The sequence below is a fragment of the Mobula birostris genome, chromosome 2, assembly GCF_030028105.1.
Source record: "Mobula birostris isolate sMobBir1 chromosome 2, sMobBir1.hap1, whole genome shotgun sequence".
Classification (NCBI taxonomy): Eukaryota; Metazoa; Chordata; class Chondrichthyes; order Myliobatiformes; family Myliobatidae; genus Mobula; species Mobula birostris.
The window spans coordinates 168,056,584-168,075,896 of record NC_092371.1 but is presented as its reverse complement, the minus strand read 5'-3'; the positions used below and the strand labels follow the sequence as shown (position 1 = coordinate 168,075,896).

The window sequence follows — 19,313 nt, the reverse complement described above, 5'->3', positions numbered from 1 at the left end:
AAGTCAGAGTCCAGACCTTAACCCAATTGAGATGCTGTGGCATGACCTGAAGAGGGCTGTTCATGCAACATATCCCAGAAATATTGATGAACTGAAACAGTTTCGTATGGAGGAATGGTCTAAATTCCTCCTTGCCATTGTGCAAGTCTGATCAGCAGCTACAGGAAATGTTTGGTGAGGTTCCTGCTGCTATTGATGTTCTACCTGTTATTCAGTACAAAGGTTCACATTTTTTCCTGCCTGCACTGTGAATGATCAAGCAATGTGTTCAATAAAGACATGAAAAGTAGAATTGTTTGTGTGTAACACACATCAAAGTTGCTGGTGAACGCAGCAGGCCAGGCAGCATCTCTAGGAAGAGGTATAGTCGATGTTTCGGGCTGAGACCCTTCGTCAAGACTAACTGAAGGAAGGGTTAGTAAGAGATTTGAAAGTGGGAGGGGGAGGGGGGAGATCCAAAAAGATAGGAGGAGACAGGAGGGGGAGGGATGGAGCCAAGAGCTGGACAGGTGATTAGCAAAAGGGATATGAGAAGATCATGGGACAGGAGGCCCAAGGAGAAGGAAAAGGGGGAGGGGGGGAAACCCAGGGGATGGGCAAGGGGTATAGTCAGAAGGACAGAGGGAGAAAAAAGAGAGAGAGAGAGAAAGAATGTGTGTGTATAAATAATTAACGGATGGGGTACGAGGGGGAGGTGGGGCATTAGCGGAAGCTAGAGAAGTCAATGTTCATGCCATCAGGTTGGAGGCTACCCAGATGAATATAAGGTGTTGTTCTTCCAACCTGAGTGTGGCTTCATCTTTACAGTAGAGGAGGCCGTGGATAGACATATCAGAATGGGAATGGGATGTGGAATTAAAATGTGTGGCCACTGGGAGATCCTGCTTTTTCTGGCAGACAGAGCGTAGGTGTTCAGCAAAACGATCTCCCAGTCTGCGTCGGGTCTCACCAATATATAGAAGGCCACATTGGGAGCATCGGACGCAGTATATCACCCCAGCCGACTCACAGGTGAAGTGTCGCCTCACCTGGTGTAAATGTCTGTAATGGCGGGAAGAGAGACCCCGACGATCTTCTCAACTGACCTTACTATCCGCTGCAGGGTCTCACAATCCGAGATGGTGCAATTTCCAAACCAGGCAGTGATGCAGCTGCTCAGGATGCTCTCAATACAACCGCTGTAGAATGTGGTGAGGATAGGGGGTGGGAGATGGACTTTTCTCAACCTTCGCAGAAAGTAGAGACTGTGTTTGTTTATTATTGTGACTTAGATGAACATGAGACCATATCTTATAAGTAATTAATGCGGAAAACCAGGCAATTGCAAAGGGTTCAGAAACTATTTCTTACAACCGTATTATAATGAAGAACCATTATGATGAATGGACTTTGGAATACCTGGAGATGTTTAACAAAGTTAGTATGTAGGTACAGGAAATGATCAAGAGGGCAAGTGGCTGTCACCATTGTTTGCAAAGTGTAATTAAAAGTCTTGCTGCATTTGTGTTTGGGTCAATCTGGAAAGTGAATGAGGTAAGGATGTTCAGCCTATATCTTGCAGAATGACAAAGCTGGATTGAGAGTCCTCATGAGTTAGTCCTGTTTGTTGATTTTTAATTGGTTACTTTGTTACATATACACAATGTAGCCACTTTATTAGCTACCTTCTCTACCTAATAAAATGGCCACTGAGTCTACGTTTGTGGTCTTCTGCTGTAGCCCATCCGCTTCAAGGCTCGATGCATTCAGAGATGTTCTCTGCATGCCACAGTTATAATGTGTGCCATTCTCTTCTCATGCCTCTCATTAATAAGTTGTTTTTGCCCACAGATCTGCTGCACACTGGTTTTTTTTTGTTTTTCGTATCATTCTCAGTAAACTCCAGAGACTGTTGTGCAGGAAAATCCCAGGAGATCAGCAGTTTCTGAGATGCTCAAACCACCCTGTCTGACACCAGCAATCATTCCATGGTCAACGTTACTTAGATTATATTTCTTTCCCATTCTCATGTTTGATTTAAACAACAAGTGAACCTCTTGACCATGTCTGCATTATTTTATGTAAAAGTTGCTACCACATGATTGGATGATTAAATATTTACATTAATGAGCAGGCGCACATGTGTACCTAATAAAGTGGTCAATGAAGTAGTAAAATAGAAAGAAATTCTGATATCAATATTTTCGAGGATAGCCATAATCTGTGAACGCTGATTACTGATCTGTTAAAAGTGTGTTCAGTGTAATTATGACTTTGTATCAGGGTGCGTGTGTCTTAAATATTTAACATTGGGATGTAACTGGGCTGCAATTGCAGCTGAATGTAGAACTTCTCCAAAAATAGCCATTACCCTATGTTTCATAGTTGATCTTTTCACAGAAAGTATGCTTTTAATTTTCACCTAATGAATCCTACCACCATACAGTGAGGAATTCTTTTAACATGAAAGATTTGAACTGCTTTGTTATTTTTAGAAGAATTCACAAGCAGGTGTAATATTGGATGATATGCCTGATGTGTTGCCTGTTTTACAGACACTTTTGGAAATTTTTCAGGCAAATAGGTGGAGGGTTCTATATATGGCTTAAGCTTTGCTCACATCGTGTCATTTGTTTTTGATAGGAACTAACCTGCAGAGAGGAATTGCTTACTTTACTCCTGTCGCTTCTTCCTCTGGTTTGGAAGATACCTGTTCAAGAAGAGAAAGCTCCAGGTTTGTTTGAATAAATATCCTTTTCTTTCTGTGGTATTGCTTTTGCTGCTATTCACATGCCCTTCTGTAGTTTTTTGTTGAGTGATCTGTGTGTTATTTAAAGGATAGCTGAAGATTTTTAAAGGGAGCTTTCTCACTGAAAAGCTTTGGAAACTGCACCTAACATGGTAAAGAAACTGAAAGATACATGTCTCTATGTGTTCTTTTAAAGCAATGAGTGGATCATGTTGAGAAAAATGAATTGTTCGCGTATTTTCACTTTTAGATGTAGAAATCGTACTGCAACCAGTTTGCTCTTTTGACCTGATTTGTAGAGTTGGATAATTTTCTGACCATGTTGTGGCTAAGTAAATTAATAAAGAATGAAAATGCGTGAGGAACTACAACAACTCCAAATTTGTGCCACCATTTAGGATCTCTGCATCTGAGGTTGACAGAAGCACTTCAATTTTGCTGAATGAATGTGTGATGTGGTTTGACTGAACGTGACATTTCAGTGGTCCCACATCAAACAAAATAATTACTGGACACAATATTTTGTGAAGATGCAAAATAAGTTTGCCCTTAAATTGCATTGTTTGACCTTATGCATAATGTGAGAATATGCCTATACAATTTAATGATTTGTTCAAGAAAGCTGGACTGAGTTAATGTATATATACCTCAAATCATGGAGTCATACAGCACAGAAATAGGCCCTTCAGTCCAACTTGTCACTGCTGTCCAAAATTCCCATTAAAGCTGGTTTGGTTTGCCTGCATTTGGCCCAGATCCCTCTAAATCTTTCCTCTCTATGTGATTGCTTTTTAAATGTTGTTATTGTACTTATCTCTGTCTACCACTTCCTTTGGCAGCTTGTTCCACCTGCTCAACAAACTCTGGGTGGAAACAGTTGCCCCACAGGTCCCTTTTAAATCTTTCCTTATCACTTTCAACTATACCCTCCAGTTTTGGATAGCCTACCCTGAGGAAAATACATCAACTATTCATCTTATCTATGCCTCTCTTGAGTTTATAATTCGATAAGGTCACCCCTCAACCTCCAACACTCCCAAGGAAAACTCTCCCAGCCTATCCAGTCTCTCCTTGTAACTTAACCTCTTCTGTTCTGGTAACATCTGTGTGACTCTTTTTTGCTTACTCTCTAGCGAATTACATTTTGTAGTAGATCACTGGAGCTGCACCCAGTATTCTAAACATGGCCTCACCCACAACTTACGAAGCTGTAACATGATGTCCCAACTCCGTACTAAATATTAAATAACCATAGGTACTGTGACATTTGAGTATGCTAATCTATTGTCATGTACACTGTTATTTATAATAAAGGTGTTACGAACAAAAATCTCAAACAGATTCCACCTTCTAATAGATGTAACTGCATAAGTGGCTCTTCAAGGGTAACTGGAAGTGGATGTTTGCTGGCACTCAGAAAATAGCCATAAAGTTGTTGAGAACAATGTTTTGTTTGATGTTTATGAGGAGAAAAACTACCCCAAGTTGGATTATCTATGGAGTAATTAAGAAATGTATAAAAATAAAGCTGAAGTTGGTTTGGAAATTGTGTAATTCTGCGTAAAGTGAAAATTAACAGGACATGCAAAACTATGGTCAGAATGCTTTGGCAAAGAGCATCTGCATCATTTACCTCTTCTGCCTTCAAACTAAACAGTTAAATCCTGGAGCTAAGTTTGTAATTGATTTAATGAGAGATTAAGTAAGCTGGTCAGCAAGCCTTGTGTGTATCAAGGGGAAGCTTTGAGGATGACAGTGATCCATTGAGATGTCCTTCTGTAATAAGGAAACCAAAAGATCATATGCCAATTCTAGAATGGCCCTCTTCTGACTTCCATAATGGCAAGAAATTTTGGGACGGAAGGTGGGGTATTGGTGTGAATGTTCCCAACACGAAACAAGCTGGAATTTGAGAAAACAATCAGCAAAATGGCATTAAGAATTTAAAGCATTTAACTGTTCAGTTTGAATACTAATACATTGTTGGAAACTGTCATTGGGATTTCTCTTAACTCCTTGATTCTCCTACGATCCACCTACATGAGCAAGCAGTAAGGAAATAGGGATGCCATGGTAGCATAGAAGTTAGCATGATGCATTATAGCTCTGAATGTTGGAGTTCAATTTCAGCGTCCTCTGTTATCAAGTTTGTATGTTCCTTCCTGTGTGCATGTGGTTTTCCTCTGGGTGCTGTGATTTCCTCCCACAGTTCAAAGATACTCCAGTTCGTAAGTTAATTGGTCATTGTAAATTTTCCTGTCATTAGGCTTGGGGCGTGAGTTCCCAACCTGGGGCTATGGACTCCTTGGTTAATGGTAGGAGTCTATGGCATAAAAAAAGGTTGGGAACCCTGGGCTTGGATTAATTGGTGGACTGCTGGGTAGCGCGGCTCATTGGGCCGGAAGGGCCTGTTCTGTGCTGCACTGCTAAATAAAATAAAGATTAAAGGAAGATAAATTATGAAAATAAACTAGCATAAAATATAAATACAGATGTTAAACAACTTTATAATTGCATGAAGTGGAAAAGAATTGTTAAAGTGAATGTAGCATCCCTTAGAAAAAGAGTGGGGAATTATTATTGAGTAATACAGAAAAAAGCCAAGGTTTTTAAATGGTTGCTGGTGAACGCAGCAGGCAGGCAGCATCTTTAGGAAGAGGTACAGTCGATGTTTCAGGCTGAGACCCTTTGTCAGGACTTTGACGTGTGTTGCTTGAATTTCCAGCATCTGCAGAATTCCTCGTGTTTGCATTTTTAAAAGATTTTTAAATGACTGTTTTGTGCCAGTCTTCACAATGAAAATCATGTCTTAACATTTCAAAGGGAAATGTTATAGATGCACTAGGAGATGAGGTCCTTGATATAATTGATATCACTAAAGACATGGTGCTGAGCAAACTTGTGGGCCTAAAGGTAGGTAAGTCCCTTGGTATCCTAGGGTACGGAAAGAAATGGCAGAAGTTATAGTAGAGGTATTTGTGAAAATTTACCCAAAAAGTCTTTGGATTCTCAGCAGGTCCAACATATTGAAAGGCAGCAAATGTTATACAACTTTCTTTTTTAAAAAGATGACACAAAAGGCAGGCAACTATAAGCCAGTTAGCTTAATGTCTTTAATTGGAAAAATGCTTGAAGTTATCGTTAGGAAGAAGTAGCAAGACCTCTGGATAGAAGTGGTTCTATCAGACAGACACAGCATAGATTCCTGAAGGGCAGCTTATTTTTGACAGACTTATTGGATTGTTTGAAGATATAACAAGCACAGTAGATAGTGGGATGTTGTATACTTGGATTTCTGGAAGGTGTTCAATAAGATGCCACATAAGACTTAAGAATGCTTGGAGTTATGGATGTAGCCTCAAGTTTTGGGGAAGTAGAGTTAGGACTGAGATGAGGAACTGCTTTTCCCAAAGTGCAGTGGAACTCTTGAATTTTTGCCAGGAGAAGCAGTGGAGGCTACCTCATTAAATATATGTAGGATGCAGTTAGATGGATTTTTGATTAGTAGTGAAATTAAGGGTTGTGGGGGGCACAACTGATTGACAGATGAGTAGCCACTGCCCTACATACCGTCCTTGTACATCTGGAGAAGAAGGATGCTTATGTGAAAATGCTGTTCTTGAACTACAGTTCAGCATTCAACACCATAGTTCCATCCAGGCTCAACAAGAAGCTCAGAGACCTCAGCCTTGACCCTGCCTTGTACAGCTAGATCCTGGACTTCCTGTCAGATCGCCAGCAGGTTGTAAGAGTGGGCTCGCTGACCTCCAACCCTCTGACTCTCAATACAGGAGCCCCTCAGGGCTGCGTACTGAGTCCCCTCCTTTGCTCCCTGTATACCCATGACTGTATTGCCGCCCACAGCTGCAATCTGCTAATTAAATTTGCCAACGACACTACATTTATTGAGCTTACCTCAGACAATAACGAGGTGGCCTACAGGGAAGAAGTTATCTCTCTGATACAGTGGTATCAAGAAAACAACTTCTCCCTCAATGTTGCAAAAACAAAGGAGTTGGTTGTGGAATACAGGAGGAATGGAAACGGGCTAACCCCTATTGACATCAATGGATCTGGGTCCTCACGTGATCTGTACTCACCAGCGGCCTCTTTCACCTCAGACTGTTGAGGAAGTTTGGTATGGGCCCCCAAATCCTAGGAACTTTCTACAGGGGCACAATTCAGAGCATTCTGACTGGCTGCATCACTGCCTGGTTTGGGAACTGTACCTCCCTTAATCGCAGGACTCTGCAGAGAGTGGTGCGGACAGCCCAGCACTTTTGTAGTTGTGAACTTCTCATGATTCAGGACATTTACAAGGACTAGTGTGTAAAAAGGGCCCATAGGATTATTGGGGACCCGTGTCACCCCAACCATAATCGATTCTAGCTGCTACCATCCGGCAAGCGGTACTGCAGCATAAAAACCAGGACCAACAGGCTCCGGGACAGCTTCTTCTATCAGGCCATCAGACTGATGAACTCGCGCTGATTTGAGTGTACTCCATATTACATTGACTGTTCTATTTATTATAAATTACTATGATTGCACATTGCACATTTAGATGGAGACGTAACGTAAAGATTTTTACTCTTCATGTATGTGAAGGATGTAAGAAATAGTCAATTCAATTCAATTCAAAAAGGGCAGATAGGTCAGGCTTAGTCCACTGCCACATCAGCTTGAGGGGCCAGATCTCCTCCTATTTATGTTCTTATTGGTCTAAGTACTCATCCAGCCAGCAGGCTTTGGGGATTTTGGAGGAAATGTACATAGTCACAGGGACAATGAGCAAACTCCACAAGAAAAGCATCCAAAGATTAAAATTGAATTTGGGCTGACGAAGCCTTGAGACAGCACCACTATCTGTTGTACCACTCTGCCATTGGGGGTGGTGGTCGGGAAATACTATCCAGTAGTTAGAGTTATACCATTTGCAGAAAATTAAGGATCATTGTAAAATGCCAGCCTTGCCAGTAGCAGCCAGCTTCTGAAAAAGGAGTACAGGTGTACCCTGCTTTTCGAACGTTCGCTTTACGAAACCTCACTGTTATGAAAGACCTCCATTAGTACCCTGTTTTCGCTAATATAAGGTGTTTTCACTGTTACGAAAAAAATCAGCGCACAATAAAAAATCAGTGCGCAAAAAAAAGGCAGCGCGCGCCCTGAGCAGTTGCTGTTCCCCGGATTCGGAACGGCATTGCTTTAACATGTGCCTGTGAGCAGCCGTTTGCAAGATGAGTTCTGAGGTATTGGAAAAGCCTGAAAGAGCTCGTAAGGGTGTTACACTTAGCGTGAAACTAGACATAATTAAGCATTTCAATCGTGGTGAACAAAGTAAGGACTAAGAGAGTTTGGCTTGTGGAAGCTGAGGAAGATGATGTTGAAGAGGTTTTGGCATCCCATGACCAAGAACTGATAGATGAAGAGCTGATGCAATTGGAAGAGGAAAGGATGACAATCAAAACCGAATGCAGTAGTGAAATGAACGTGAAGTAACTGCGTGAGATTTTCGCTGCAATGATAAAGTATGACTTTAATTTTGAGAGGGTATGTAGGTTTAGGGGATATTTGCAAGATGGTTTGAGTCCTTACAAGGAACTGTATGATCTAAAAATGCGCGAGGCTCAGCAATCAAGCAAGCCTTCCACATCAGCCACAGCAGACGATGAACCTCGACCTTCGACATCAAGGTGGGCAGTCATAGGAGAAAATGAGCCGCCTGCTGTAATGGAAACAGACGATGATGAGATGACACCCCAGTGTCCCACCACCTCAGCCCCCAGGCCGTGGACAGATACCGATTCGCGGAGAATGCAGCGGTAGCTGGGAGGCACACAGCACATCTTTAAGAAAAAAGCCAAAATAAACATGCTAATTAATTAGGTGCCGCCCGACACGTAAATGATCTGGGCCGACAATTACGTGTTGGGCGGCACCTAATTAATTAGCTTGTTTATTTCGGCTTTTTTCTTAAAGATGTGCTGTGTGCCTTCCGGCTACCGCTGCATGCTTCGCGGCAATGTATCGGTTGGCGGCCTGGAGGGTGGGGGCCACTGCACCACCCCAACCTGCGACGACTCAGTCTAACACACCATCATCAGTGTGCTCTGTGCTGTCTTCCCAATTCCAGTAAGTGATACTACACTGTACATACATTATTTCTACTTTATATAGGCTGTGTATTTTTACGTGTTATTTGGTATGATTTGCAGCTTCATAGCTTAAAGATTACTGGAGAGAGTGTTTTTGCTGAGAGCGCTTGCGTGAGATTTTCGCTTCGGAAAATAGTGCCGGCAATGATTGTGGAAAGGTATTTCTACTTTATATAGGCTATGTATTTTTCATATCATTCCTGCTTTTACTGTATGTTACTGTTATTTTAGGTTTTATGTATTATTTGGCATGATTTGGTACGTTATTTTTGGGTCTGTGAACGCTCACAAAATTTTTTCATATAAATAAATGGTAATTGCTTCTTCGCTTTACGACATTTCGGCTTACGAACCGTTTCATAGGAACGCTGTACCTTCGGATGGTGGGGGAAACCTGTAAATAAAATCAGGAGAACGTATAATTTTTGTTCTCTTGGTACAACATTGTAAATGTCTTCATATGCCTTCATATCTTTTCCACTAGTCCTGTAGATTCTATGGAAGATGGGAACAAAAGACTTCCTGTTACTGAATAATGTTTATTCTATATGTTTCAGATTTAAGTCTACCTTGAAAAACATATGTACTCATGCTAAATGTTATTTTCCTTTTATTTATTATGTCTTGTGCACTACCTTTGCATGTTTATGCAGGATGAAGGACAAACTAGAGGTATAGTTCTGGTTATTTGTACTCTTAAGTCAACTGTATACTTTTTTGATACGAGATTCTGTAGATGCTGAAAATCCACAGCAAAACACACAAAATGCTAGAGGAATTCAGTGGGTCAGGAAACATCTATTGAAATGCATAAGCAGCCAACATTTTGAGCTGAGAACCTTCATCAGTACTAGAAAGGAAGGGGAAGAAGCCAGAGTAAGAAGATGGGAAGAGGGGAAGGAGTACAAAGCTTGAAGGTGATCGGTGAAACCGTGTGTGTGAGGGAGTGGGATGAATTGAGAAGCAGGGAAGTGATGACTGGAAAAGGTAAAGGACTGGAAAAGGAGGAATCTGATAGGAGAGTGGACCATGGAAGAAAGAGGAAGAGGAGGGACACCAGGGGAAAGTGATAAGCAGGTGAGGAGAAGAGAAAAGTTAAGAGGGGGCCAGAATTGATGAAAGGGGAAGGGGTAAAATTATAGGAAGTTGGAGAAGTCGATGGAGAATTCAGGTTGGAGGCTAGATGGAATATATGTTAACAACAGGAATTCTGCAGATGCTGGAAATTCAAGCAACACACATCAAAGTTGCTGGTGAACGCAGCAGGCCAGGCAGCATCTGTAGGAAGACTGCACCTCTTCCTACAGATGCTGCCTGGCCTGCTGCGTTCACCAGCAACTTTGATATGTGTTGCTGGAATATATGTTGTTGCTCGTCCAACCTGAGACTCATTGTGGCCGTAGAGAAGGCCATGGACCGATATGTTGAAATGGGGCTGGGATTGGAATTAAAATCGTTGGGCCCTGTGAAATCCTGTTTTTGTAGATGAAGCAAAGGTGCTTAACAAAGCGGTCTTCCCCTCTTGTCAGGTCTCACCAATGTAGAAGAGGCCGCATCGGGAACACTGGATACTATAGAGATCCACTTAACCCTGCAAGCGGAAGAAGTGCTACAGCTGCCTGTTCACCTCCTTCCTTACCTCAATTCAAGGCTCCAACAGTCCTTCCAGGAGAGGCAACCAACACTTTGCCTGTGAATCTGTTGGGGTGCTCCAGATGCAGCCTCCTCTACATTGGTGAGACCAGAAATAGATTGGGGGACTTTTTTGTCGAGCACTCCATCTGCATAAAGCAGGATTTCCCAGTGGCCAATTATTTTTATTCGAGTCCCCTTTCCCATCCAGCATGTGTGTCCATGGTCTCCTTTACTGTCATGGTGAGGCTGCTGTCAGGTTGGAGGAGCAACACCTCATGTTCCACCCCCTTACATTGTCTCCTCACCTACCCATAACCTCTCCCTGGTGCCCATCCTCTTTACCTTTCTCCACTCTCCTCTCCTATCAGATTCCTCCTTTTCCAGTTCCTTACTTTTTCCATCTCTCACCTCCTAGCTACTTAATTCACCCACTCCCCTCCCCCTTCTATCACCTGCCACCTTCTTGCTTGAACTCCTCCTTGTCTCTTCACCACCTTATTCTGGCTTCTTTCCCTTTTTTTTCCCAGTCCTGATGAAGAATCTCGGGGTGAAACATTGACTATTTATTCATTTCCCCAGCCTGTCCTGCTGAGTTCCTCCAGCGTTTTGTGTGTGCTGCTCATTATTGGCTTTGCGAAATATCTGAACATTTCTGAATATATCAGTGAATTGCATAATCCCATCGTATTTCTGTATGCCTGTCATTTGTGTAAGGCAAAAAACTTTAATTGTGGTAGCTTGTTCATACTTTATTCAACTGATCCATGGGGATGTTGTTTTGCCCAGTTAAACAAACTGATTAAACTAAAGTACTCCCATTGAAAGGACTACAATGAAAAGAAATTAACTCACATTAAACAAGGAGTCGTATACTATGGTCCCTAACGTGAACGTCCACTGGTTACACATGAAAAGTCAAGGCCTAAAAGCTTGAAGTTTCATGGGTAACCAGTGAAAACTTCACACTTTTCCAGGACTTTGTGGGTGCGAACAGCGCTTAAAAAGGGACATGTGTAATGTCCATCCCAAGTCAAACGATGGTTGCTTTGATCAAGGTGAGCAATACATTTGTTCTTGCATCCAGTCATGTGTATGACTTAAAATGTACTTACTGGTACTTGCCTGCAGTAAAGTTCAAAGTACATTTATTATAAAGTATGTTTTCTTTATACAATCTTGAGATTTGTCTCCTTATAGGTAGCCACAAAACAAAGAAACCCAATAGAACCCATTGCAAACAAAGAGGACAGTCAAACACCCGGTGTGCAGAGAGAGAGGAATAAAAATAAATCATGCAAACAATAAAAGCAAGCAAACAGCATTCAGAACTGAAGTTCACAAAGCTAAGAATCACTGCAGTCAATCCAGAAGTCCACGTGTTGCAGGCCACAACCTCAGTCCAGCAGAGACCAGCAAACCCTGCCACAGAGCCAGGCATCTCTGCAGCGAGCCAGGCATCTCTGCAGCGAGCCAGAAGTCCACTAGTTGCAGGCCGTAGTCTCAGATCAGCAGAGACGAACATGCCCCATGGAGCAGTGAGCCGAACTAAAGCATTGTCCTCCCTTGAATTTGCATTGTTGTATTCTAACCAGTTAGTCTTTATATATTTTTAAATTCTCAATGTAGTTCTGTCAATTGATTAATGTTTCTTTTGTAATAAAAAGATTTTCAAAGTTATCTCATTACAATTGCCAGAAAATAAACTAAATTATATAAATTTAATTAAACAAGTATTTTTAAATATTCATTTATTTTAAACAAGACTACCTATGCTCTTCAAATTAATACCACATAATTTCCTGCAACTGATTTTATGCTTAAAACAATTTTGCATCGGAGTTGGAATATTGTCAGTTGAATGCCCAGTTTGGAAGTGTGAGGGCATTGTCAGAGCTGGAATTCCAGTGAATTGCTAAAGAAGTGCTGTATTTTTGAACTATTTTGGAATTGAGAGATGCCAACCATATGCAGACAGTTGGGATTAGTTGGATTGGCATTGTAGTTGGCACAGACAAGTTGGGCCGAAAGGCTTATTCATGTGTGCTGTATGGTTCTGTGTTCTTCTGCTCGGGGAGTTTTCTAGTAGGGGCAAAAATATATTTAACTACCTTCACTAAAGCAAGTCACTTGCTCATTTTACTTGGGGCTGTTTGTGAGACTAGCTGTCCCTAAATTGGGTAAGGCGTCCATTACTGTAACAAGTGGACTTTAAATGTACTCTGACTGTAGGGGATTTTTACTATTACCTGAGTACGTAAAAGGTGCTGTGTAATTGTACGTTCTTTCTATCTTCATGACAGTTACTTCTGTTTTATTTTAAAAGTGCATATTATTACTTGCATACAGTTCTGTTTGAAATGCCTTGGCAGACATGTTGGTGCTGAACTTGGCCCATCATGTTCTATCAATAAGTCACTTTAACCCAATTAGTGAGTCCTATTTGGTTTATTGCATAGAGTAATAGTAGAATGGAACGTGTTGCCTGAAATGGTGGTAGAGACAAATACATTGGAGGCTTTTAAGAGGCATTTGGATAAGCATATGGATGTAAGGAAGATGGGGGGGATATGGACTTGGTGTAGGTAGGAGGGATTAGTGTTTTTTGATTTGCTTTTTAATTAGTTCAGCACAACATTGTGGGTTGAAGGCCTGTTCCTGTGCTGTACTGTTCTATCTTATATGTTTTGTTTGGTTTGAAGGCAAAGGCTCTTCATCTATCTGGACCAATGAAAATTACTTTATTATATTAATACTTGACTAGTTACATCATGGTCTGGTATGGAAACACTAAGGCCCATGAACGGAAGGACCTACAAAAAGTAGTGGATACAGCCCAGTCCCTTACAGGAACTACCCTCCCTCCCACCAATCATTAAGCACATCTGCAAGGAGCACTGCCATAAGAAAGCAGCATCCATCATCAAGAACCCCTACCATTAAGGCTATCCTCTCTTCTTGCTTCCATTGGGAAGGAGGTGCAGGAGCCTTGGGTCCCATGTCATCAGGTTCAGGAATAGTTACTATCCACCAACCATCAGGTTCCTAAATTAGAGTAGATTACTTCACTCACCTCAATACTGAACTGATTCCACAACTTATAGACTCACTTTCAAGAACTCTACAATTCATGTTCTCAGTATTGTTGATTTTCTTATTTATTATTTTTTCTGTATTTGCACAGTTGGTCTTTTGCACATTGGTAGCTTGCTGGTGTTTGTGTATAGTTTTTCATCGATTCTGTTGTTTTCCTTTATTCTACTGTGAATGCCTGCAACAAATCGAATCTTATGAAAGTATATGGTAATATATATAATTTACTTTGAGCTTTGAATTTTGAAATGCCTCTGAGTTGATCAATATGTTTTTAGTCCTGCATGAGAGGGTGAGCAAAGTTGATAATCAGGTGTTCCTACTTTTTTTTTGCAGCTGTTTCTCATCTCGGTTTCACTTTTAATTTTACTCACTGAAATGACAGCATTAATTAATACTAGTCACATTAATGTGAATAAATCTAAACCTTCCTTAAAACAAACAAATACTTAAATAACTTTTTAATTTTTATTAAAATGCATAATTATAAGCTTCAAGTAAAGCATTGCAATAAATACAGCATATGATATTTTCTGAAATTCTGGTCTCTGCCAAGTTAATTAATTTTAATTGAGATGGTGATGATACAATTACATTAATATCCACATCCCTAACTTGGACAGAGGCAACCTAGTCAAAATTAACCCCATGGTAGTTATGGCAATATAGCTCCTGATGACATGACCATGTCTGCCAATGACAGAGAACAAAATTGTCTCTGCTTTAATTTCATCGTAGCTTGTTAGCATATTACTCAACTATGGACCTTATTGATTGTTTTCTGCAATTGATGTTTATTATGGCTAGTCTACAGAAAAAAATGGCCTTGAAAAGTTGTTTTCTGGCCAATAATCATGCTTTTTATCCTCTTAAAGATGAGTCTTAAAAGTGGAACAGACTTGCTCTGTTAAAGTTGTATTTCCAAATCTGCTTTTCTTCTGTTTCTAAGCGATTTTCACAGCAGTATGTAAGAATTTTGGATGTGTTGTTCTATATTTGGACATTAAGTGAGTTTCTCAGTTACTTGGCATATCAGAAACGATGTGTTGAAGCCTGAGTCGTCATTTTCATGTTGTAATCTAGGCAGCTTCTTAAATTGTTTAGGAGTAAATTATTCATCTGGAAATACGTGATCTATATGAAAGAATGAATAATAATTTCTTTTATTATTGCTGTACATTCTGAAAATGGTATGGTCTGTCTTCTCCATTGACTCAGTGCATATACATTGCAATAAATGTTAGGGGCTCTATGACGTGGGTTAGTATGGCCTTTATCAGCAGAAACCAGACTGGACATGTAGTTCATCCTAAAAGCCAAATAAGCATATTGCAAGATATAAATTATTCAGAAAAATTATCAATTATGTATTATATCATCAATGTTAGCATTCATTTTGAGATGACTAGAATGTAAAGGCAAGGATGTAATGCTGAGGCTTTATTTGTCAGATCGCACTTGGAGTATTGTGCACAGTTTTGAGCTGCAATAGGGTGCAGAGGATGTTCATAGGAGTGCTACTGGGAATGAAAGGGTTAACATACGAGGAGTATTTGGCTCTGGGCATGTATTTGCTGGAGTTTAGAAGAAGAGGGAGGATCTGATTGAAACCTATTGATATTGAAAGGCCCAGATAGTGGATATGGAGAAGATGTTCTAGTACCTGAGGGTACAGCCTCTGAATAAAAGGAAGTCCCTGCAGAACAGAGATGAGAAGGAACTTCTTTAGCCAGAGCGTTGTGAATCTGTGGAATTAATTGCCACAGGCAGCTTTGAAGGCCAAGTAATTGGGTATACTTAAAGTGGAGCTCAATAGGTTCTTGATTAGTAGGGGTGTCAAAGGTTATAAGGAGAAGGCAGGAAAGTCAGCCATGGTGAATGGTAGAGCAGATTTCATGGACCAGATGGCCTAATTCTGTTCCTTTGTTTATGGTTTTACTGGATGAGCTTCTATATGCTAGAAATGTGTAATTGCAAAATGTAAACTTGCATTTAAATAGTCTCTACTACAGCCTTAAAACATCCAAAAGCATTTCATAAGCACTTCATTGTTGTCAGTATTTTAAGAAAATGTTGCCGTCAGCTTTTGCATAGTAACTACCTACACATAAATAATCTATAATTAACAGGTAACACACAAAATGCTGGAGAAATTCAGCATCGATGGTAAAAAGTAAACAGTTGATGTTTCAGGCCAAGACAGGGTTCAGCTCAAAACGTCAACCGTTTACTCTTTTCCATAGATGCTGCCTGGCCTACTGAGTTCCTCCAGCATTTTGTGTGCATTATTTGGATTTCCAGCATCTGCAGGTTTACTCTTGTTTATAATTAACATGCAATCTTTTGCTATGTTCTTTCAGAGATTTATTTTCAGGGATATGGATGAACTCAGATGTTTTTGCATGATTCCATGGGCTCTTTCGTGTCTACTTGAGAGCATGGACAATTGATGTCTCAACTGAACAACAGATCTTCTGGCATTATTCTGGGAGTGTTCATCTCAATGATGTACTGAACTCTCTTGAGTGGGTTTGAGTGAACAACCTTGTGATTCAAGTTGTGAGATTGCTCCCATCTCCTCCTCCCACTCCTCCTACCCAATCAAGTTTTTGATGAAACTGGATATTTCAGGTGGCTGATTTGTAGAATGAAATAATTGATGCCTGAAGTTTTGTTGCATAATTCACTTTGGTGGTTAATGTACCACAAAGAAAGGTGAATGTATCCTACCCAATAAATCAATCATCCCACTTTGAAACGCAGATCAAAGCTAAGGAATTTTTAAAAAATCAACTTTCTGCCTTGTTGCACTAAATGTGGCTTCACTGAATTCTGAGTCTTGTCTCTTAAAGTTTGTCTTGTTTCTTTGACACTGATGAAATGAGAGCACACAATGAGCAAAATGTTTTCATCATTCCGGTGTGACGAAGAGCAGAGGATACATCCTTGTGTTCTGCTTAATATTTTTTTCTCATGGATTATGACTGAAAGGTGTTAACTGATTATTAAATAGTGGTGAATTTGGCATCAATGTTTTCTACATTGCTGCAGTCCTTGTGTGGCTATACAGTGCTTGGGTCGCTGAGGCTTGAAAAGCATACAGAAGTGCAAGTCTGGCGAGGGCGTCTCCACTTTGAAGTATTAACTCTTCTCTTTCCATAAGTGATGTCTGACCTGTTTACAGCATTTTCTGCTTTTTGTTTCTACCTTTTGTGCTGCATTTGATCCCAGAAATTTATTTTCTTCAGATTTGCAAGGCCTCTTTTTCAACATTTTCATAAACTGCAATTGAAGTGCTTTTGCCCATTGGCATGGAATTGCAAATGCGATCATACAGCTAATATAGATCCTTATTTCCATATAGGTTTCATTCAGTAACAACACTGCAACTAACAAGAGCAAAGGTGATTGGGTTATTTCCTGGGTTACCATACAACACAATTAGCATAATTAACTGAGACTAGTTTTTCCTATTTTTTTCTTATTTTCTTATTTTTCTTATCTGCTATATTTGGACAGTGCATCAAGAATGAGGATAACTTTAACTCTGGTTCTGTGGTCGTTGTGCACCTTACAGGCTCTCTGTACATGGGGTAGACATGATTGATGGCAAACAGAGGGTTAGTGGATGTCTTCTGTTGTTTTCACTGGGTTTCTACATGCTTCTGAGCCAGGGATTCAAGGTTCTTGGTGCTATCCCATGTCCTTCTGTTTCAGTTTTGCAGTTTGCCATTAGAATTCCTGTGAGTCAATAAGCTTGGAAGGCAACCTGAATTTTCCTGAACAAATTTGACTCTTAAGATAATCTTCTAATCATCTAAACTAATTTGTGCTGCATAACTAGTCAGGAATTTAAAAATCTCTCCATCTTGAGAAATATCAGATGTAGCAGTGAATTATCCAATTATACAAATGTATGATCGCGTTGTAGACTAAAATACTCTTTGAACAATATACATTTGGCTACTTAACGTGATAGGTTTAAATTGTTCTTAGTGTTGTTTTTCTTTTTGTTGGTTGTACTAACAAAAAGAGAATATATTTATGTCAGTGCCATTCTGAGCTCCAACTGCAAATACTTTTTTTGCTAACAATATTTCTGACAGTACCAGATGTGTTCTTTTAAAAATGACGTGTTGGGAATGCCTTCCCTGTACCAGGATTTTACCACTAAAGACTTTGGCAAAATCCTGATACTGAGCGTGAAATGGAATTCAAAGCTAAAGAAAATAAAAGTCTGCATGCAATATCTCAAAAATAATTTCAGGATCTATAACAACAGCTTTCAATTTTAGTTTTGGTATTTCTTTCTTTGTCTACTTTTCACAGTTTTCTGATCATCAGTTTAGATGGCAAACTTTCAGAGAGAAATCAATTGCTGTTCAAAATTGCTGTAACCAAATTGTTCTTTTAACATTCAGTCCTGTTCCACTAAAGGAGATTTGATGCAATCTGTTCAAAATAATTTTGTTTCTAGAGATGCTGAATGTTGCTTGGACATACAAGCTGAATTTTGGTTTCTATTTATAAAGGCTCATCTGTTTTATTTGGTCTTGTATCACCTTCACAATCTTGGGCAAATCATGATCTTAATTAAGCGTTTAGAATTTTGCACGTTATCAGAATGCCTTTTTATAGTTTAGATTAAATCTTTTGCTGCGGATAAGACAGAACAAATTTTCCTTTTGAAAGAAGACTAGGATTGTCATTTTCCTAGCATTGCCAGGTAGAGATTTAAAGAATTAAAAATTGATGTGGCTGGGTTGTGTTTAATAATAATTTAGTCAAAAGATCAGTGGGCTTACACGTAGATTGATTGACTTGCAGGAGTAAATGGGTTGTAATCAAGGACAAGGACCAATAATGGAAATATTGGTAATATTGAAGCCATTGGGTTGTGATTGAGACTGGGCGAGAATCTGGTCTACCTGCTTTTGAAGTGAGAAGAGGGATGGAGAGGGTATTTGTGGTGGATGTTGATGTTGAAGTCCTAGAAACCTGGAGTCAACAGAAAATTTTCAAAATATAGGGAGAAATTTGCAGAAAATTTCCAAACCAAGCAGAAACTAATGTCCTGACGAAGGGTCTCGGCCCGAAATGTCAACTGTACCTCTTCCTAGAGGTGCTGCCTGGCCTGCTGCGTTCACCAGCAACTTTTATCTATGTTGCTTGAAATTCCGGCATCTGCAGATTTCCTCGTGTTTGCAGAAACTTAAGAATTAGGTGACTGATAGGATACAGGAGCAGGAAGCTTTGTGGTATTATGTAAAGGCAGAAAGCTGCTAAATAGTGGATAAAAATATTCTTCTCAATGGGTTGAAAGGATGGAAGTTAAGTTTTGGGAGAGGAAGTATAGCCTCTCTGGGTTTTTCTATTGACATATCCAACATAATTGAATTTATAACTTCATTGATAACATACCAGGGGTGATTGCTAAGTTCATGGCCTAAGGTAGAAGAAGTCAATTTTAGAAAACCTAGCACATTTATTTTTCCAACACTTACACACTTAGTCCAGCGGTCGTGGAGCATACAGATTCCTTCTTTGTAGAAGTCGGCATCTTGGACCTCCAGAAGTGGTCCACAGCAGGAGTGATTGATAAGTTTGTGGCCTAAAGTAGGAGATTAGGAGAAACTTCAAACTTTCTGCATTTTCCCTCAAAGAGTTGAACTGCACGTGCGTTTAACAAGAGCTGTGTAACTCAT

General features: G+C 40.1%; 1 protein-coding gene across 4 annotated transcripts in view; it reads left to right on the top strand.

Annotated features, from left to right (window-relative positions):
- Nucleotides 1-19,313, top strand: part of lyst (lysosomal trafficking regulator) — a 291,632-nt gene that overhangs the window by 102,647 nt on the left and 169,672 nt on the right. For all 4 annotated transcript variants that reach the window (XM_072251045.1, XM_072251047.1, XM_072251049.1 and 1 more), the window contains one exon: nucleotides 2,623-2,713. In XM_072251045.1, the coding sequence (XP_072107146.1) occupies nucleotides 2,623-2,713 (91 nt within the window). The remainder of the gene's footprint in view (nucleotides 1-2,622; nucleotides 2,714-19,313) is intronic.